Source organism: Pogona vitticeps, chromosome 6 (assembly GCF_051106095.1).
Source record: "Pogona vitticeps strain Pit_001003342236 chromosome 6, PviZW2.1, whole genome shotgun sequence".
Taxonomy (NCBI): domain Eukaryota; kingdom Metazoa; phylum Chordata; class Lepidosauria; order Squamata; family Agamidae; genus Pogona; species Pogona vitticeps.
The window spans coordinates 27,140,749-27,158,774 of record NC_135788.1 but is presented as its reverse complement, the minus strand read 5'-3'; the positions used below and the strand labels follow the sequence as shown (position 1 = coordinate 27,158,774).

At 38.7% G+C, this 18,026-nt stretch overlaps 1 protein-coding gene across 1 annotated transcript in view; it reads left to right on the top strand.

Annotated features, from left to right (window-relative positions):
- The first annotated feature begins 3,903 nt into the window (after nt 1-3,903).
- The window catches only part of COL28A1 (collagen type XXVIII alpha 1 chain), an 81,394-nt gene continuing 67,271 nt past the window's right edge, over nt 3,904-18,026 (top strand). The window contains exons 1-9 of the mRNA XM_020781814.3: nt 3,904-3,990; nt 5,111-5,278; nt 8,533-9,089; nt 11,611-11,631; nt 14,295-14,348; nt 16,139-16,192; nt 16,521-16,562; nt 17,462-17,488; nt 17,926-17,970. Of these exons, the coding sequence (XP_020637473.3) occupies nt 5,152-5,278; nt 8,533-9,089; nt 11,611-11,631; nt 14,295-14,348; nt 16,139-16,192; nt 16,521-16,562; nt 17,462-17,488; nt 17,926-17,970 (927 nt within the window). The 5' untranslated portion in view covers nt 3,904-3,990; nt 5,111-5,151. The remainder of the gene's footprint in view (nt 3,991-5,110; nt 5,279-8,532; nt 9,090-11,610; nt 11,632-14,294; nt 14,349-16,138; nt 16,193-16,520; nt 16,563-17,461; nt 17,489-17,925; nt 17,971-18,026) is intronic.

The window sequence follows — 18,026 nt, the reverse complement described above, 5'->3', positions numbered from 1 at the left end:
TTGGAAGCCCACAATTAAATTCAGATCATTTAATTAAAGACACAGTGTAAACTGAGTTGCTCCTGGTAGGTCTGTGGAAAGAATCAAGGTGGTCCTACATGTGATAACCTGCTTGAACTGCGGGAGGCTCTACTGTTCGGTAGTTACAGTGTATATTTTATGTACATAAAGATAACAGGTTCTTTTCCCATCTCAGAGGATTTTAGCCAGTGTGAGAACTGTAGCCCGGTAGATCTGCAGAAAACTGGACTAGACTGACCAGGAGAGACCTATGGGCTAGTATCCTGTTGCTTAAATATAGAGAAGGAAGGAAATCACATGTGTGCTCTGCCCACCCCCCCACGCCGGACAGGCTCCTCACTGTGTGACCAGTCTCACAACCAATGCAAAACAGGCAGACAATGGGGAGCCTGCCACAGCAGGCAGGATGCTGATGGACTTTCACTTCCCGCTCCATGTTTAGGCAACAGGATGCTAACAAAGTATATCTTACACAATTTTATATGTTCATAGAGTACTTTGAATGTTTTTCCCCCAGCTGATTAACCTGTTTCCCCTCCTACAATGGTATTTACTTGGAGATACCCCAGCAATAAATATATTGCTGTAAATTAAGCCTGTAAATTAAGCCCATGTTCATTCTAGCTATGAAATAAAGCATAATAAATATGAGGACAATCACATGCTATGAAAGAGCAGAATCCTTTGATGTAATCCTTTCTCCACTTGAGAGGGCACATCTGTAAGGTAAAACAGAACAAAAATGTCCTGAACATGCACGTATTTGATTCATAGGTGACTTTAGCCAGAGGTGAGAAAACTTTGGTACTCTGACTATTTTAACTTGCCACTTTCGCCAATCCCAGACAGCATGGTCAATGCAGCTGTGGGGGATTGTAATCCAAAGAGGTTTCTTCACCTCTGACTTTAGATCACCACCTTCCTTCCTGTTGTTATGTTGGCCTTCCATTGGATCCAGCTTCACTGTGAGTGGCCTATGGTTCTGACCATTCATGACTCTGCATATACTGTACCTTCCCATACCTGTAGCAAAAACAGCTATTCAAAATCTCATCAGAGAAAACCAATTTGTGTTGCCTTATGTCACGCCCAAGCTGGTCCTAGGAATTCAGCAGGTGGATAAAGAGTTCAGCACCAAGGACAACTCCTTATTAAAATTTTATTCCAGTGGTGGCAGCAGGTAAAGAAAGGCTTCTTGTACTTCTACCTGCCATTTTGTCGTATCTTCAAGAGCCCCAGTACTGGTGTATTGGATCCAGTCATGGAGCTCTTGGAAGAAGGTGGTGTGTTCCACTGTTGTGGTCTTTCTGAGAGGTTGTTGTGACCATTGAGCCCTCAGATCCATAGGTGACAGATCTGGCCAGGACTCAGTTGATGCTCAGCCCATTCAGTTCAGAGGTATCAGGCCTCTGTCAGCTCTTGAGCCCCTGAGGACATATCCAGGCCACCGCTGGACTCCTGGATCTTGATGCAATCCTGAATGAGCCGACTAGGGAATAAATTCTACTTAATGATAAGTTTTATTCTGAGCTTACATGATTAGGTGCTGTGCCACTACTCTGATATTTGAACTACTTCTTATCCATGTTGCACAGAGGCATAGCCAATCTTTAATTAGTTTCATATCTTCAGTAGGGGCCTGCGAATGACTGCAGTTGATCAGGTATTCCCTAAGTATGGATGAATTTGTCAGCTTTGGTTTTTCATTACTTCTGAGTTCTTTGTCCAATTTTTGTATCACCTGGAAATTTCTTTCTTTCTTTCAAATTACATGAATATTCATATGCATTTCCATGCATATTTTTCCTAACACACACAGTTCTGTTTAAGATATGCAATTTTTGGAAGCAGTTCTCCCTAACATGATGTTACATGTACAACCATGCATATATATGCACACATACCATATACATGTAGGTCCCTGCTCTTGTCATTCTGTGCCACCAAGTTGGGACTGACTTCGAACAACGATGATAGGATTTTCAAGGTAAGAAAAAAAAATTAAGGATTGATTTTACCAGTTCCACACCCTTATTACACCACACTGGGCATCTTATACATGCAGATACATACCATGTTTCCTCAAAAATGAGACAGGGTCTTATATTAATTTTTTCTCCAAAAATGCATTAGAGCTTATTTTCAGGAGATGTTTTATTTTTTTCTCATGTACAACAATCTACATTTATTCAGATACAGTCATGTCATCTTCTGGTTGCTGCACAATGGTGGAGGGCGGGGTTTCACTTAACTAGGGCTTATTTGGGGGGTAAGGCTTATTTTAGGAGCATCCTGAAAAATCATACTAGGGCTTATTTTCAGGTTAGGTCTTATTTTTGTGGAAACAGGGTATATATTGAGGCAGCTGGACAGATCACTGAGTTGGATTGCCCTGGTCAGGAGTTCGAATCCCCACTGTGTCTCCCAGGGGAACAACCAGCCTGTGTTCTTCTGGGCACTCTCCATAAGCCCAGAGCACGTCCAGAAGAACCAGGTAGGAAACCACTTCAGAGTACTGTATACCTAGACAAATCTGAGAGGGTCACCTTAAATTATAGTTATACATGTGTGTATATATGTGTACAAGAATTAGTGACATCGTTTTTAAGGTCACCAATTCATAGGGTTGCCATAGGTTAAAAGCCACTTGACAATGCATAACAACAAACAGAAACTTCTACCCATCTGGAATGTTGTCCCTTATTGCAGGGCAGCCCTTTTCATATCTTAAAACTGCCATGGATAACCTTTGGCCTTCCAAATGTTCTGGACCTCAATCCCTGTCAGCTCTACCTAGCATGACTGTAGTAAGGGACCATGGGATTTAGAGTCTGAAATACCTTGTAAATAAATGTTCCCTGATACAGTATCTTCCTAAAATTAAATACATGGGGAGGAGGGTGATGTCGCATACAATCTGTTCCATCCTCCAGATTTACTTCAATGGTGACATACTACTCTCTTTCTTTTTCCAGTTTCACACTAAGCAATGGGGACCCTTGCTTTTTCAAATTTCCTGATTCTGACAACTGAGATCTATATGTGTACATTATATATACATTATATACATTATATATACATGTGTGTGTGTGTGTATAAATGAAGAGTAAGCGGAAGATGCATAATCTGGGATCCACTCCCTAACTAAACATAACTTCTGAAGAGCTCTATTAGATCATAGATGGTTGGTTCAAGTCTTCATCCAGTTTTAAACTTGTCCTGCTTCAGTTACTGTAATGCAGAGCTCAAAAAAGTTACTTTTTGGGCTACAGTTTGGAAAATCCCTTTCAGTGTCCATACTGGCAAGAAGTTCTAAGAGTTCTAATCCAAAAAGTTATATTCCCAAGTTACTTTATATATGCCTGTGCATAAGAATATACAGAGCTCAGGAAAGTTCCTTTCTTAGATTACAGTTTCTAGATACTCCACACACACCCCCTTTGGGTCTATTTGATGTGCATGTGTGAATGCTGATGCTACTTACATTTGGGACATCATTATAGTAGGATAAATAGCTACTGTATTCCTTAATTCTGTCCTATAGGAAGTGCCCCTTAAATGATCAGAACAGATGAGGGCAAAGGAATGGCACAGATAGAAGCAGGTGGTACAAACACCACTCTCATGTACTTAATAGCATGTATCAAGGAACTTGTTGCTTGTAAAATAAACTCTCAGAACGGCTGTTCCTTTAAAGTTTGTAATGCTCCCACCCAGATTGCCAGATTTGGCTGAATGCCTAACCAGTCTGCACTCAACTTGGACTAATAAAACATGAATAAAGGATCATATAAGATCCAGATCCAAGGTAACTTTAATTGCATCAGGACTGATTATTTATTAAAGAATTGCTGTCTTTTGCAAAAAAAGGGGTGAAAGAGGGAAGGGAACACCTAGGAATGCACTTTTTAATTTGTATCTGTTTACAGAATATTTATTCTCCAATTCACTGCTTCCCTGCTCTGTAAGGTAAGATATCAAGAGGAATAGTTTCTCTCAGCCAAATTAGTGTAAAGGTACCTGAAACAAAGTTATGATGATTGTGTCAGATTGTTAATTTCATGTTGTATTGGATGCATTAACTGTTCCAAGATATTGGGTGGAGTTTAACAATATTGGATATTTGGGGCAAATAAGTGAAGTATATATTTGAAACATTTCATATTAGTAGTGTCTTAATTATCTAATTTACAAGAGATTCTCTGAAATTTAGGTGTAAGATTTGATCCTGTTGTCTGTTTCCTGGAAATGAACCCAGGGGAACTAACTTTTGAATTAGATTGTACATTGTGAGTCACAGTAATTAGTGTGTTGGAGAAAGTTTCTCATTTTGTAGTCCAATAAGTTGTGTGTATGCCAGACAGATGTGTTAGTAATATTATTTTATATCATAAATTCTGCTATAATAATTGCAAACACGGTAGCACTCTTTCATTGCTACATAGCTTTGTTTCTTTAAAAAAATGGAGCCACATAAATTAAATGCACTGTATGTGAATTCTTGCCAAGATTTCTGAAAAGTAAAGCACAGTTTTGAAGCACATTTGTACAGGCACCCACTTTTTGGAAATGGGTTGTTTCTATAGTTTTCGCAAAAGAAATAGTCTGGGGAGCTTGAATTTTTCAACTCAAAAATGGTTTGTAAAACAATTGATTACTCATCTCAAAGAATTATATTTTACTATATGATATTACACTCATAAGACAATTCATGTGTCCAGAATATATGCTTAAAGCAAGTTATAGGGATTGGTTTTAATAAACCACTAGTTAAAATGAATCACTATAACCCAATAAATAAATAAAGGTAGGAAATCAACCCACTAAAAAAAACAACCAAGAACAAATATAGTGTTTTTGAAGATTGAAAATATTAGAATGTAGGCATTGCTTTATGTAAGCTATTATACAATAATCTGAAATGCATTATAAGAAAATGTTGAGTAATTTATTGCCATTCCAAACTCTGTAGGATTGTATGACTTGGCTACCAAAGGTATATCACACAAATTTGTGTTATATATGCACTCTTCATTTTTTAATAACTATGAAGCATTAATAGCTATTTTTGTGTTGTTTTTTTTATTAGGAGGAGCAGTAACAGTTATTTAATTTGGGATACCAGTCACTATGTGGAAAAAACATTCTGTCTTTTGCCTGTTGGCTTTGACTGTTGCTACGATCTGTGTAGTGTATGGACAAAACAGAAAGAAGGGACAGAAGCCAAGTTCTCTTGCAAGAAAAGACAATTTCCAGGGTAAAAGACATTTTTCCTAGAATTTGCAATATGCTGTATGAAATGTTTCCAAGACTCCCAGAATGATCTCCAAGGGGGAAGTGACAACTTCATACATAAGCATTTTGTGTCTTTGATAATCCATCTTGGATTCTTATTGGGTAGTGTGTTCCCCATCAAGACAGGATTACAAGGGCCCTTGTTATATTCTTTTCCGAGTATCCACCCCTTTGTGCTTAATAATAATAATAATAATTTATTGTCATTGTAAGTATATACACATACAACGAAATTCACAGACACCCAGAGACCAGACACATGCACACACATAAAATTCCCAAACACTCCCCACCCACTAAAAGTCCCCCACTAAAAATACAAACATCTACACCGCAGGCCAAGTTACACAGTCCAACTAATTATTCACTACTGGTGGTCTTTAAGCTCATTATTAATTGCAATTATAGCTCTGGGATAAAAACTATTGAGAAAACGTGTGGTCCGAGTCTTAATTGTTCTATATCTTCTGCCAGATGGTAACAGTTCAAAAAAGTTATAAGCAGGATGGGAAGAGTCTCTCAGGATGCTATGTGATTTCCTTAGACAGCGGGATGTGAAGATGTCATCCAGGGTTGGTAGCTGGAGCCCAATGATATTCTGGGCAATTTTAATGGTTCTCTGTAGAGCTTTTTTGTCCGCTACAGAGCTACTCCCAAACCATGCCAGAATGCCATAGGTTAGGACACTCTCAATGGTGCTACGATAGTATGACAGAAGCAAATGCTGAGATAAATTTAACTTGCCGAGCATTCTCAGGAAATACAGCCTCTTCTGTGCCTTCTTCATTAGCATGTTGGCATTTATAGTCCATGAGAGGTCCTCTGAGATGTAAGTACCCAGAAATTTAAAACTACCAACTCTCTCCACTTCCTCACCGTTTATGTACAGTGGTAAATGTACATATCTCTTCCTCCTAAAATCAATTATGAGTTCTTTAGTTTTTTTGATGTTAAGTGTGAGATGATTTTCTTTACACCAAAGTATCAACCTTTGTACTTCCTTTCTATAAGCAGACTCATTGTTCTTATTTATGAGCCCCACCACTGTCGTATCATCCGCAAATTTAATAATTGCATTGGTGTTATACAGTGGGGTGCAATCATGTGTGTACAGGGAATAGAGGAAGGGACTTAGCACGCAGCCCTGGGGAGCTCCTGTACTTAGTACCAGGGTAGAAGAATGGTGAGATCCCATCCTTACTGACTGTGGCCTATCTGTCAGAAAATCCTTTAAAGGAGCTCAATGGGCATTTTATGCTGAATGTGCTGCTGGAAAATGCAGAAAGCCCAACCACATTTTCAGAACAGCTTGGAAGAGGTCCAAAGTGTTGGGGGGGCAGGAAATGAAGCCTCTGGAGAGACTGCAATGGTGTTTTGACACAGAATGTCATGAAGTGTAGATCGATTTATGTATTCTGTGAATTGGCATAACCAACAGATTTGAATAGCAAAGATTTGGAGAATGAAGTTGCCATTTCTTTATGTGTAATTTATTTTTCACCAAGATGCCATAGATCTTTTCACAGTGGTGATCTAAAAAATGTCCTTGAGGCTTAATTTCTCATAGGCCAAGAAAGTTCCAATACCGTCAACTTATTTTGTTCTATGAATTGTTGTGTGACCATTTTTATTTCTTCGCAATGAGGCATCCAAGATCTGTACAAACATGAAAACTACATTTTTGTGACAGCAATAACTATTTATGCAACAACAGCAGTGGCCAATCCAGCTAGCACTGCACTGTTGAATTGGTAATCAGCTGGTAGCAAAACATCCAGTTCCTATGTAAGACCTATTGAAGAGTGCTGAAATAGATGATCTCCAAAATCCCTTGAGCTTATGATTTTAGGACATTAAATGATGAACAATTATACTGTAGTAGCACATTTTGTGGGATAACTTTCTTAATGGATTTTATTTATGCTTGAGTTTGATTAGTTGCCATATGGGAAAATGTTGCCTAGAATGAGAAATTCATGTTAATCTTTTATAAATCACACAAGGAGATCCCAGTTTACCTACTGTACTTTAATGCCCTCTTCTAGTTCATCTTTAATACAGAGAATACAGATGTCAACCTAGGTGATATGCACAGCATGTTTTTGGAAGAGGTGGCTTATCAAGTGGTGAAAAGCAGTGTCATAGCACATGACTGCTTTTGTCACCCTCCTGTATTCTTTATTTCATGACTGGTCACTGAAACATGGGCTTAATTTGCATCTCTGTTGCTGAGGAATTTATTTCTAAGGAAACCCCATTGTGGGAGAAAAATGTCTTAATCAGAGCAAATGCAGATTTGCCAACATCTAGTTTGACCACTAGCTTTTCAGACTAAGGATGTTGCAGAATAAGTCAGGATTCAGAAGATATAAATTATAACTAGGGGAAAGATTTCTATAACATTTCACATGTCTCTGCAACCTACATTTGAACCCATAAGCAATTTAAACATGTTTGTGAGTAATCTGGCCTTTCTCACCGGATTACTCATAAACATGTCCAAATCCACCCATAAACTCAAACATAGGTTGCAGAAAAAAATGTCATAGAAACCTACCCACACCTGCCTAATTACAACCACATATCCCTGCGTTTTTTATTCTATAAAAGTGGTGGGCAAAGTAGAGCTCCCCATATGTTTTTGTTTATAGCTTCTAGCATTTGCCACATTAATAATGCTGGCCAGGGCTGATGGGAGTTGTAGTCCAGCAACATCTGGAGAGCTACAGTTAATGTCCCCCCAACTCCTATGTCAACTTTAATGTCAGACCTTAGGAAATGAATACACTTCAGTAGCATCATTATGAATTAATAATAATATGACTTGATCCAGATTTCCTCTTACCTATGCCTTTTCTTTACCTGTTTCTATTTGATGTCACTGCATGGGGCATCCATGTGTATCTATATCTATACCTATATCTGTATCCTTACCTATATCTCTCATTGTTATGTGTTGTCATGGTGACCCTGATAGCGTTTCCAAGGTACTTGAGATGTTCAAGTAGTGGTTTACTATTGCTTTCTCCCTCTTACACATTTCCATAGCCAGGCAGGGATTTTACCAAGTCCCCTGAGTCATAGCCCCACACTCTGTTCACTACATTACATTGGCTCTTAATGTATATCTGTCTGACTGTATACTGTAATTTGTTTCTTGCTTATGAGACTTTGTTCAGCATTTGCATGATCTCTCTCCTCCCTTGTTTGCTACAGATTCAGTTTGTTTCATTGACATCATCTTTATCGTGGACAGTTCAGAAAGTGCCATAGATGTACTGTTTGATAAGCAGAAAGAGTTTGTCACCCTTTTAAGTGATAAACTCTTCCTCATGAAGCCCACCAGCGTTCGTAGATATGACATCAAACTGGCCATCATTCAATTCAGCAGCTCTGTCAAGATTGACCATTCTTTTGCGGATTGGAGAGGTTTGCAGACCTTTAAACAGAAAGTCAAGGAAATGGCCTACATTGGACATGGCACCTTTTCCTATTTTGCTCTTTCCAATGCTACTCACTTGTTCAAAACGGAAGGCCGTAAAACAGGCATCAAAGTGGCTTTGTTGATGACTGACGGTGTTGACCATCCAAAGAGCCCCGATGTACAGGGCATCTCTGAAGCTGCCAGAGCGCTTGGCATCTCTTTCATTACCATTGGCCTTTCCAACATAGCCAATAAAGCCAAACTGCTTTTGATATCTGGCGATTCTCCTGGGAAGCCTGTTCTAATTTTGAATGATCCCAGCCTTCCAGATAAAATACGGAACCGGTTGGTAAGTTGTATTTTAAAATGTTTCATACCCTACTTTTAATTTTGTTATTGTTGCAAGGCATTTAACTCATAGATACTCTGTTTGTGTGCGTGTGTGTGTGTGTACACACATGTGTGCATAAAAAGGGATGGAGGAATTATTTGATATCATATACATGTTGTTATGCTGAAAATATTTTTAATGAAGAGGAGATTGAAATAGGCAGGATACTAAGGCCGGAGAGAGATTTCCACAAGTACAGAGCCACCACCAGAATAAACAGTTCCAGTCTGCTGAAGAGAGCTCTCCACGTGAGGATACTCTGAAACTTCACAGAAGCTTCTCCTAGATTCCTTTCGGCTATAAAGTGCAACATGAGCATATTACATTTGTAGACATGCTCGGCTATGTTTCACAGTGTGAACATTCAAAACTTTTGTTAATGGATGAAATCCAGTAGTACGTTGCAACTAAAAGTAACCCCATTGAATCGCTGGAACTTACACCTCCATTATTCAATGAGCTTCCTCTAGTTCCGACTTTCTATCCTCTTTCCTCCTAGAAAATCAAAGCAAAGAGCCCCAGGCAGTAATTCTCCTTGCAAAACAACAACCCTGTGAAGAAGATTAGTTTGGCTCTCAGTGACCAGTACAGGGGTCTGGAGAAGTTACTTTTGGGGATGTAACTCCCAGAATCCTCCCAATGTGGCCAGTGTCTGTGCTGTTTTGCAAGCTGAGGAATACAATGAGTTACAATTTAAAAAAAAATTAACTTTTTTGAGCTTTGACTATGATCAGTGCCATTTGGGAATCCTAATTCCTAGGACAACCCACTACACCATATTGATCCTCTAACATTTGGGGCAAACGTAGAATTTACTTAACTTTTCAAATCATAAAATCAAATTGTTGTTGTTTAGTCATTAGTCATGTCCGACTCTTCGTGACCCCATGGACCAGAGCACGCCAAGCTCTCCTGTCTCCCGGAGTTTGGTCAAAGTCATGTTGGTCGCTTTGATGACACTGTCCAGCCATCTCATCTTCAGTCGTCCCCTTCTCCTCTTGCCTTCACATTGTCCCAACATCAGGGTCTTTTCCAGGGAGTCTTCTCTTTTCATGAGATGGCCAGAGTATTGGAGCCTCAGCTTCAGGATCTGTCCTTCCAGTGAATGATTATATTATTAAAATCAAATTATACCCCCCATAAAAAAATCTAAATCAAATTAACAGAAACAATGAAACATTATAAAGATGATCCTGTAGAAGAGGCAGTGAGAAAGGATTAGCAGTTTACTGTTAAACTGAAAGACAGAAGGAAAACAGGATGTGATAGGGTCTGAAGGTCAGAAACATTAGACATTGCAGAAGATCAAAGATCACCTAAAAGTCCACAAGGAAGCACTGGGAGTGAAAGTTGGAAACAGAGACATGACAAAGGAGGGAAGCAAGTCCCATGGGCCAGAAAAACTAGAAGAAATGTAACAAACAATAATTGAGCAGGACCAATATGAATGAATGAGGAGTGTGTAGTTCTGAATTTTAGAAGCTAGAGGACATAAACTACCAGGCTCAGTTTCGCCCATCCAGACAGGATGCTAGTAGGACACATTGCCTCTGCTGAAGTTCTTCTGTGCAGAAGAGGACATTTCCCAGGATCTGGATCCAGTAATCATGGCCCATAATTTTCCATATACACTTAACCCTTACTGTAGCTTTCCTGGGTAACTGGTGTATTCATTACTTTTCAGCAGGCAGGTTGCCATTATCATTATCATTTTTTTCCATTTTTTAATTTTTTAATATATACACATATCCATGCATAGACATATATATATACACATATGCCTAAGTCTCTATCTACAAACGATACATACTGTAGAGCTTAGCCTACAAGCCTTTTGTATAATAATACATTTCTTTCAGCAGTGTCTTCTCCTCATTATTCCTTTTGGTCACTTACTTACTTTCTATTTATTACATTTTGTTTTGATTGTGCATATAATTTGCTGCATTGTGTGCTACCAGTGTACTGTATTAGGTTTTTAAAAATACAGGGACATGCTCTCTATTCCCCACTAGTGGCCAATTCTGACACTGCACCTTGGAAACATTTTTGAAATATTGAAAGGCAAAACTAAATAATACTTCCTATGCCACTTTAGATTGATAAGAGAATGGCATAAAATCAGAAAAATCCTTATCATAATGTGTTTAAAATTATGTAAGATGCATTTTGAAAGTAACAATTGAAAGCAAATAGTTTTTACTCATTACACCTAAAAATAACTTTGACTATTAGTTATAGTACTTGCTACCCAAAACTAACTAGTCATTTCCAAGATCTGGCATACTGTAAGCTTAAATCCTCTTTAGTCCATTAGATTGTTTTTAAATTAATGCTCATGGTTTGATTGTTTTTGTGTAAACTGATGCCCCGTGAAAGGCAGCTTATTTATAACATATAAATGAAAGAAGTAAAATGTGGCTGCTAATGAAGTGGTATGTGGTAACTGGATGCATTTTTCTATCTTCTTATTTTACAGGGTGCTTTATTTGAGGAGCAGGTAAGTTGACCACGTTTTGGGGATATGGTGAGTGGGGTTCCAGTATATGTCATGCTGCTTTCCAGGTAACATTGTCTTACACTAACAATGGAAAACCTTTGGCTCTCCAGATGTCACTAGACTTCAGCTCCTCTCAGCCTCAGCCAGCATAGTAAGTGAGGGTGAGGTATCATGAGAGTTTCAGTGCAACAAAATCTGGAGGACCATTTGTTCATTACACTTATTACACAGAAAGGTGTTTTTCTTCTAAGAAAACACAAGTACTGGTATGTACTAATTCAGTGGTTCTTAACCTTTGTTACTCGGATGCTTTTGAACTGCAACTCCCAGAAACCCCAGTCAGGACAGCTGGTGGTGAAGGCTTCTGGGAGTTGCAGTCCAAAACTCCTGAGTAACCCAAGGTTAAGAACCAGTGTACTAATTCATCTGATTTTTCACACATAATAGTGTGAAACACTTTTTTTTTCTCCAGCAGAAGTAATCCTTTAAAATTGTGTTGGCATCTGTGGCCCTCCAGATGTTTTGCTCTTCATCTCCCATGATGCCACACTATTGCCAATGCTACCTAGGCCTGATGGGAATTGCAGTCACAAACATTTAGGGCTAGAATCAGCACAGAGGTCTTTCCTGGAAAAGGCTGAGCAGATGCAAGGTCTAAAGGGCAAGACCTCCCTTTAGAAAGGTGATTTCTGGAGCCTGAAACCACTAGAACGGATACTTGGGTGGTAGAAGTACTGTAAGCTGTTCTCAGAAGCAAGAGACTGAGAAAGGCAGACTAAGAGGATATTGGAAGGAAATGAGCAGGAACCATTTAATTGCACCAGGGGAGCATTAGCCCTGTGGAAGCTAAAGTGAATTCTGTGTTTCTCCATGGTGAGACAGTGTGTGTGCATACATATGAATTCCCCATATTGTGGCATGCCAGGAGGTTTTTCTTTTAGCGACTATTTTTTCTCCTGTACAAAATAAGGAAAATTACTTCATAAGTGGCGGAATGCCTCCTCCCACCAAGGTCTACCCGGATCACCCGCGCGAGTCAGGAGGTGAGGCTGAGGAGCCTGCCGCCAAGAGAGGCCCGGAAGGAGAAGACACGAAACCGGGCCTTCTCAGTGGTGGCTCCTCACCTCTGGAACAATCTCCCTCCGGCGATTTGCACGGCCCCCACGCTGGGCACCTTTAAAACCCAATTAAAAACATGGCTGTTTATTCAGGATTTCCCTCCAGCCAACTCTTGGTTTTTTCTTAGTTTTCCTTTTTATTTTTACTGCTGTTCTTGTTTGATTATTATGTATTTGTCTATGTTTTATTATTTGATTTTATATTTGGAAGCCGCCTAGAGTGGTCCGGTGGGCCAGATAGGCGGGGTATAAAATAAATAGATAGATAGATAGATAGATAGATAGATAGATAGATAGATAGATAGATAGATAGATAGATAGATAGATAGATAGATAGATAGATAGATAGATAGATAGATAGAGGAAGGAAGGAAGGAAGGAAGGAAGGAAGGAAGGAAGGAAGGAAGGAAGGAAGGAGTCCCAAACAAATATTTGCGAAGACTAAGAATTCCTAGTTACTTCTAAACTACTGCATGTAGTTGTGCCTTCTTACAGAGGGGAACACTGGTGCAGAGGCAGAGCTCAGCAGGAATGGTTGGGAAGGGCACTGCCCCTGCTGTTCATCAATAGCGGCCACCAGAAGCTGTTGCCTCACTCTGCCTAACAAGTTTCGCCCTGCAGGGATAAGACTGCACTTCTTTTGTACTGGAATGCAGGTGATTGCCCAACCCAAGAAAATATTTGCCATTGGCGGCTTGCACACAGCATTTAGATCTTATGGTGATCTCTTAGCTCATGAGAAGTACATCTTCCATTGTTCTTTTCATGTGTTTGGAATAGTATTGATCCAAATATGAGAGCAGATTAGTCCAATCCTCTGTGTTATTTCTCTCGTCATGTTAGGTACACAGTCTCCTGGCCAATTAGAAACCCTGAATTTCAGAGTCCTGGAGAATCCTCGTGCATAGCAATACTTTCCTTTTCAGAATATTGCTCTGCGGGCCAAGAGATAGATGACATGGGTTTGGGCTAACTTGTTCCCTTTTCTCATAAGTTCTAGCCTAAATGCCTGCATAGGGCTCAAGTCCAGACAAATTATATGCTCATCATTATTACAAATGATGGTGGCAAGTATATCTGTTTCTCAAAAGATGCTTTTGAAGTAAGCATGTGCACCTGTATAGCCATTTTTTCAATTTTTTTAAAAAAACTCTTCATCCTTTGATTCAACAGCTGAAATCCTGTTGCTTTGTTTAAGAAAATTTGTAATTTTCAGTCCAATCCTAAGTGACAAATAAAAAAAAAATCTCTGCTGTGATTCTCAGGACACGCATCACCAAGCCAGCATACCCCAAAAAATCCTGGAGGAGACATTTTAGTTGCCATGTAGAAATGGATGGAAAAATATGCATTTTCTTACACTTACAGTACAAGCAACAGAATTTCAGCCACTGTATTCTTTTTCCTGTGTTCTCTGTAACTTGCTTTAAGTAGATTTCAAATGTTGTTATTTATTCAAAAAGCATTGTTTCTCTGTTGCTGTCACATCATCCCTCAAATGTGGAATATGACATCCTTTTGTTGATCTGTCTGTTAAACGTCTAGTGCGGAAAGAGATGTGAATGTCAGAAGGGAGACCAAGGGCCTCCAGGACCAAAGGTAAGCATGTAAGACAGCAGAAACCTAAGTTTGTAGTTTATAAGAGCAAACAATCACACCAACGGGGAATAAATGAATATTTGAAATATTGCAAGAAGGAAAAGAGGGAAGAATTGCTCACTCAAAATAAAGACAAAGCATGTACAAAAAATTGTCATGTAATAACTGGGCTATTTGCATTCACTCCAAGTTTTATACCATCATTAGCTGATGGATAGTTCCAAACGACTGGAAAGCTTCTTTAACTCTTAATTTATTATTGATCTAACAATTTCCCAACCTTGAAATGTGTTTTTATGGATGGATGACAAGCCCATTTTTGTACTTGGGTCTGGAATAGTTAACAAAAGGTTAGTAATTGTAATAGTTGCAACAGCTGCTGCAGTTGCAGTAGCAACCACAGCTGTTACTGTCTTTCTTAATAATACCATGAAGATATTTGTGGGTGATAACTTGTATCCAGTGGCCAGAATCTCACTGGGTTTGTGCAGTGTTAGCCCAAAATTGTGTAGCTGGCACTATCGGTCCAGCTGTCCATCATGCACTCATAAACAGCTGGGTCATAGAGTTGATTGCATGTCCAGGAATATGATAGAGGGCCAGAAAATTTTGCAGATGGTTTGTACAATTTCTTTTACATATGCTGCATTTCGCAATAGGTTTTTCCTGGTCAGGTTTGTTTGAAAAAACAGTTCTCCGTATATGTTCTGCAATGAAAAGGAGGGTTGGGAGTTCCACTTCTGTGGGATAAAGATACAGCCTGTGTGATATCGGACCTTAATAAAGAACAAAATGAGTCTTATATTATATTATATTATATTATATTATATTATATTATATTATATTATATTATATTATATTATATTATATTATATTATATTATATTATATTATATTATATGGCTATACACTTTAAAGCTTTCTGGATTGTTCAGTGAATTAGTTATCTGTGGAACCGGACATTGGGCGTTTGATTCCCCACTGGGCATTCAGGGAAAAGAGCCAGCCTATGCAGCACATGCCATACTTTTGGGGATGCCCCAGAAGAAAGGAATGGTAAACCACCTGGAAAGCCCTTGATAGGCTTGCCATGTCATAATTAACTTGACAACATAAAATTATAATTATATAGATCTTAGAAAACTGAAATAAGCCAAAAAAGCAAGGATCAAAAGCAGAGCCCTAAGCACCATGTTTGACACCTGTGGCAAGCTGGAGCATCTCCTCTCTAACCTCAAGGCGCAGTCAAGCCCATCACCAAGAAAAAAGGTGAGAATGTGGTTTCCCTACAAAAGAAAGAGAACTTTTAGGTTCACCTGCTCCCTGCTCTATTTACCACCTGGTCCCAGAGAGAAGAGGAGATGGTGGAACAGCATAAGAAGAATCATGCTGGATCAAACTGATAAGGATCTAGTCCAAAGGATTGTCCAGTCAGCACCCGGTTTCCCCACAGTGGATGACCAGGTGCCTTAGGGAAGTTGACAAGCAGGATATGAATGCAACAATAGTTTCATGCCCATGTTTCCACAAACTTGGACTCAGAGGGCTCTGATAACAGGGATAATATACAGCCATGGTGAGCAGCAGCCATGGGGCAAAGCCATTATGTGATGTTTTACATCCAATCTAAGATGAACAAAGGCATTTACTAGATCAACATTGAGAACCACATGCTCTCCATCCTCTCACACATTGTGTTGTATTACTCAATCACTGGTCCTTCTTTCTTCTCAAGTCCTTTTAACAATGTATAGAACATCTATTAATATTTTTCTCCCTTTGTTTCTCAAGGGTGATCATGGTAGCAGGGGGGATAAAGGTGAACGAGGAACTAAAGGAGAAAAGGTAAGTGAGAATTAAATTCTTTAAAATTTCAGGATTTTACTCTTCAAAAAGAGGAAAAAGCAATGGAAAAAATGTTGTGGCATCTTAAAGACTTACAGATTTGTCAGCTTTCGTAGATTAAAATCTACTTCTGAAGATGTGGTTTTGATCTGTGCAAGGTTACACTGAAAGAAATCCACCAATTATTAACGTGCCACAACATTTGTCATTTGCTTCTTTCCTTCCCTTTTTAAATCCACTCGCCCCACTTAATTTTGTTGGCAAAGTTTCCTGCAGGATTGGCCAGTGTTTCCAATTTAGAATTTTAATTAATTTCTATCTTCATTAGGGTGAGGCTGAGAAAGGAGAACCTGGTGAGAAGGGTTCAGAGGTACGTAACCATTACATTTCTTTCCAGTGCTGGAAATCATAGGTCTTCAAATAGTAGCTCAATGTCTGATAAACTTTGTCTGTTTGTTTGCTTTAAATACAACTAATTATCACTATATTTTGGTGGGCTTTATAATGGACTCAGCCAAAACTTCAATTATTAACCAAATAAACCTGATTCAGACTGATTTTGATTGTTAGAACTGCCCTGTACATACCAAATGTTCAAGAAGTGATCAGAGCTTAGAAGTACATTTTGAATAACAATGTCCCCAAGATTGTCTGCAGAGTAGGACTTTGAAACATTCCGATGCCCGATCCAAGCTGACAATATTGTCAACTATTGTGACACTTTAAAGATAGGTCAACTATTGTCAACTATTGTGACACTTTAAAGGCTAACAATTTTATTTCAGTGCATGCTTCCTTGAAGCAAAATCTTCTTCCGCAGACTCAGAAGTGCAAATATATGTCCTGTATATTTAAACATATTCCTATGACCAAATGAGGATAAAGGTAATAGACAAAGTGACATTGGAAGCTGTTAGTTATTTCAGTTAGAAGGGTCTTGCAAAGGTAATAAACTGGGATGCCAATTTGACAGAAAACATTGCATTAGAAGTAGGGAAACTGGATACAAATATAATAGTATTAGTCATTGTCATTGCCATACTATTGTTATTCATCATAACTGCATGGCAAATGGCTGAAATATTAGGATGATGTTTACGCCACTTTGGATGCCAGTGCTGTGTAGAAAATATGATTTTAGGAGATTAAAAGACATCCTAATAAAAATATTAAATAAGAATGTTCTGTATCATCTTGATAGTTATATTTATCCATGATAACATGACTTTTAAATTTTATTTATTATTATTTTAATAATTTTGATAACAGGGAAATCCTGGTTATAAAGGCGACAAGGTAAGATAATTAGCAAATCATTTCCAAACACTTTATTGAACTGTTTGTTACATAATGGAATTACATGTTTAGAAAAGCAATGTGCTAGAGAAATATTAAGCATAAGTTGTAAATAGAACTAGAATAGGAACAAAGAGGGGGAAAAAGAGAAGTACAGTCCATAAAACGTCATGGCAGGGATTATTTCTGCTATTGGCTTCTGAACAAAATGCCTCTTTTAACCTTTACAGATCATACCAGTCACAGAGCTAGAAACTAACATTATTGTCTGTCTCTCAAAAGATGAGAAAGGCAAGATATTTCTTGCCTTGTGTGGAAATGCGCACACACACTCATGCACACACAAACACACAGAAGCTCTGTCCCCCTCTGTCTGTGTCTCTGTGTGAGAACTATTACTCTAAAATCAGGCCCATAACATTTATTTATTTTTTCAGGGTGACAGAGGGGAATGTGGAACACCAGGACTAAAGGGAGACAGAGTAAGTTCAACCTATTTTAAATTATGTGTCAAAAGCATATCAGCTATATTAGTATT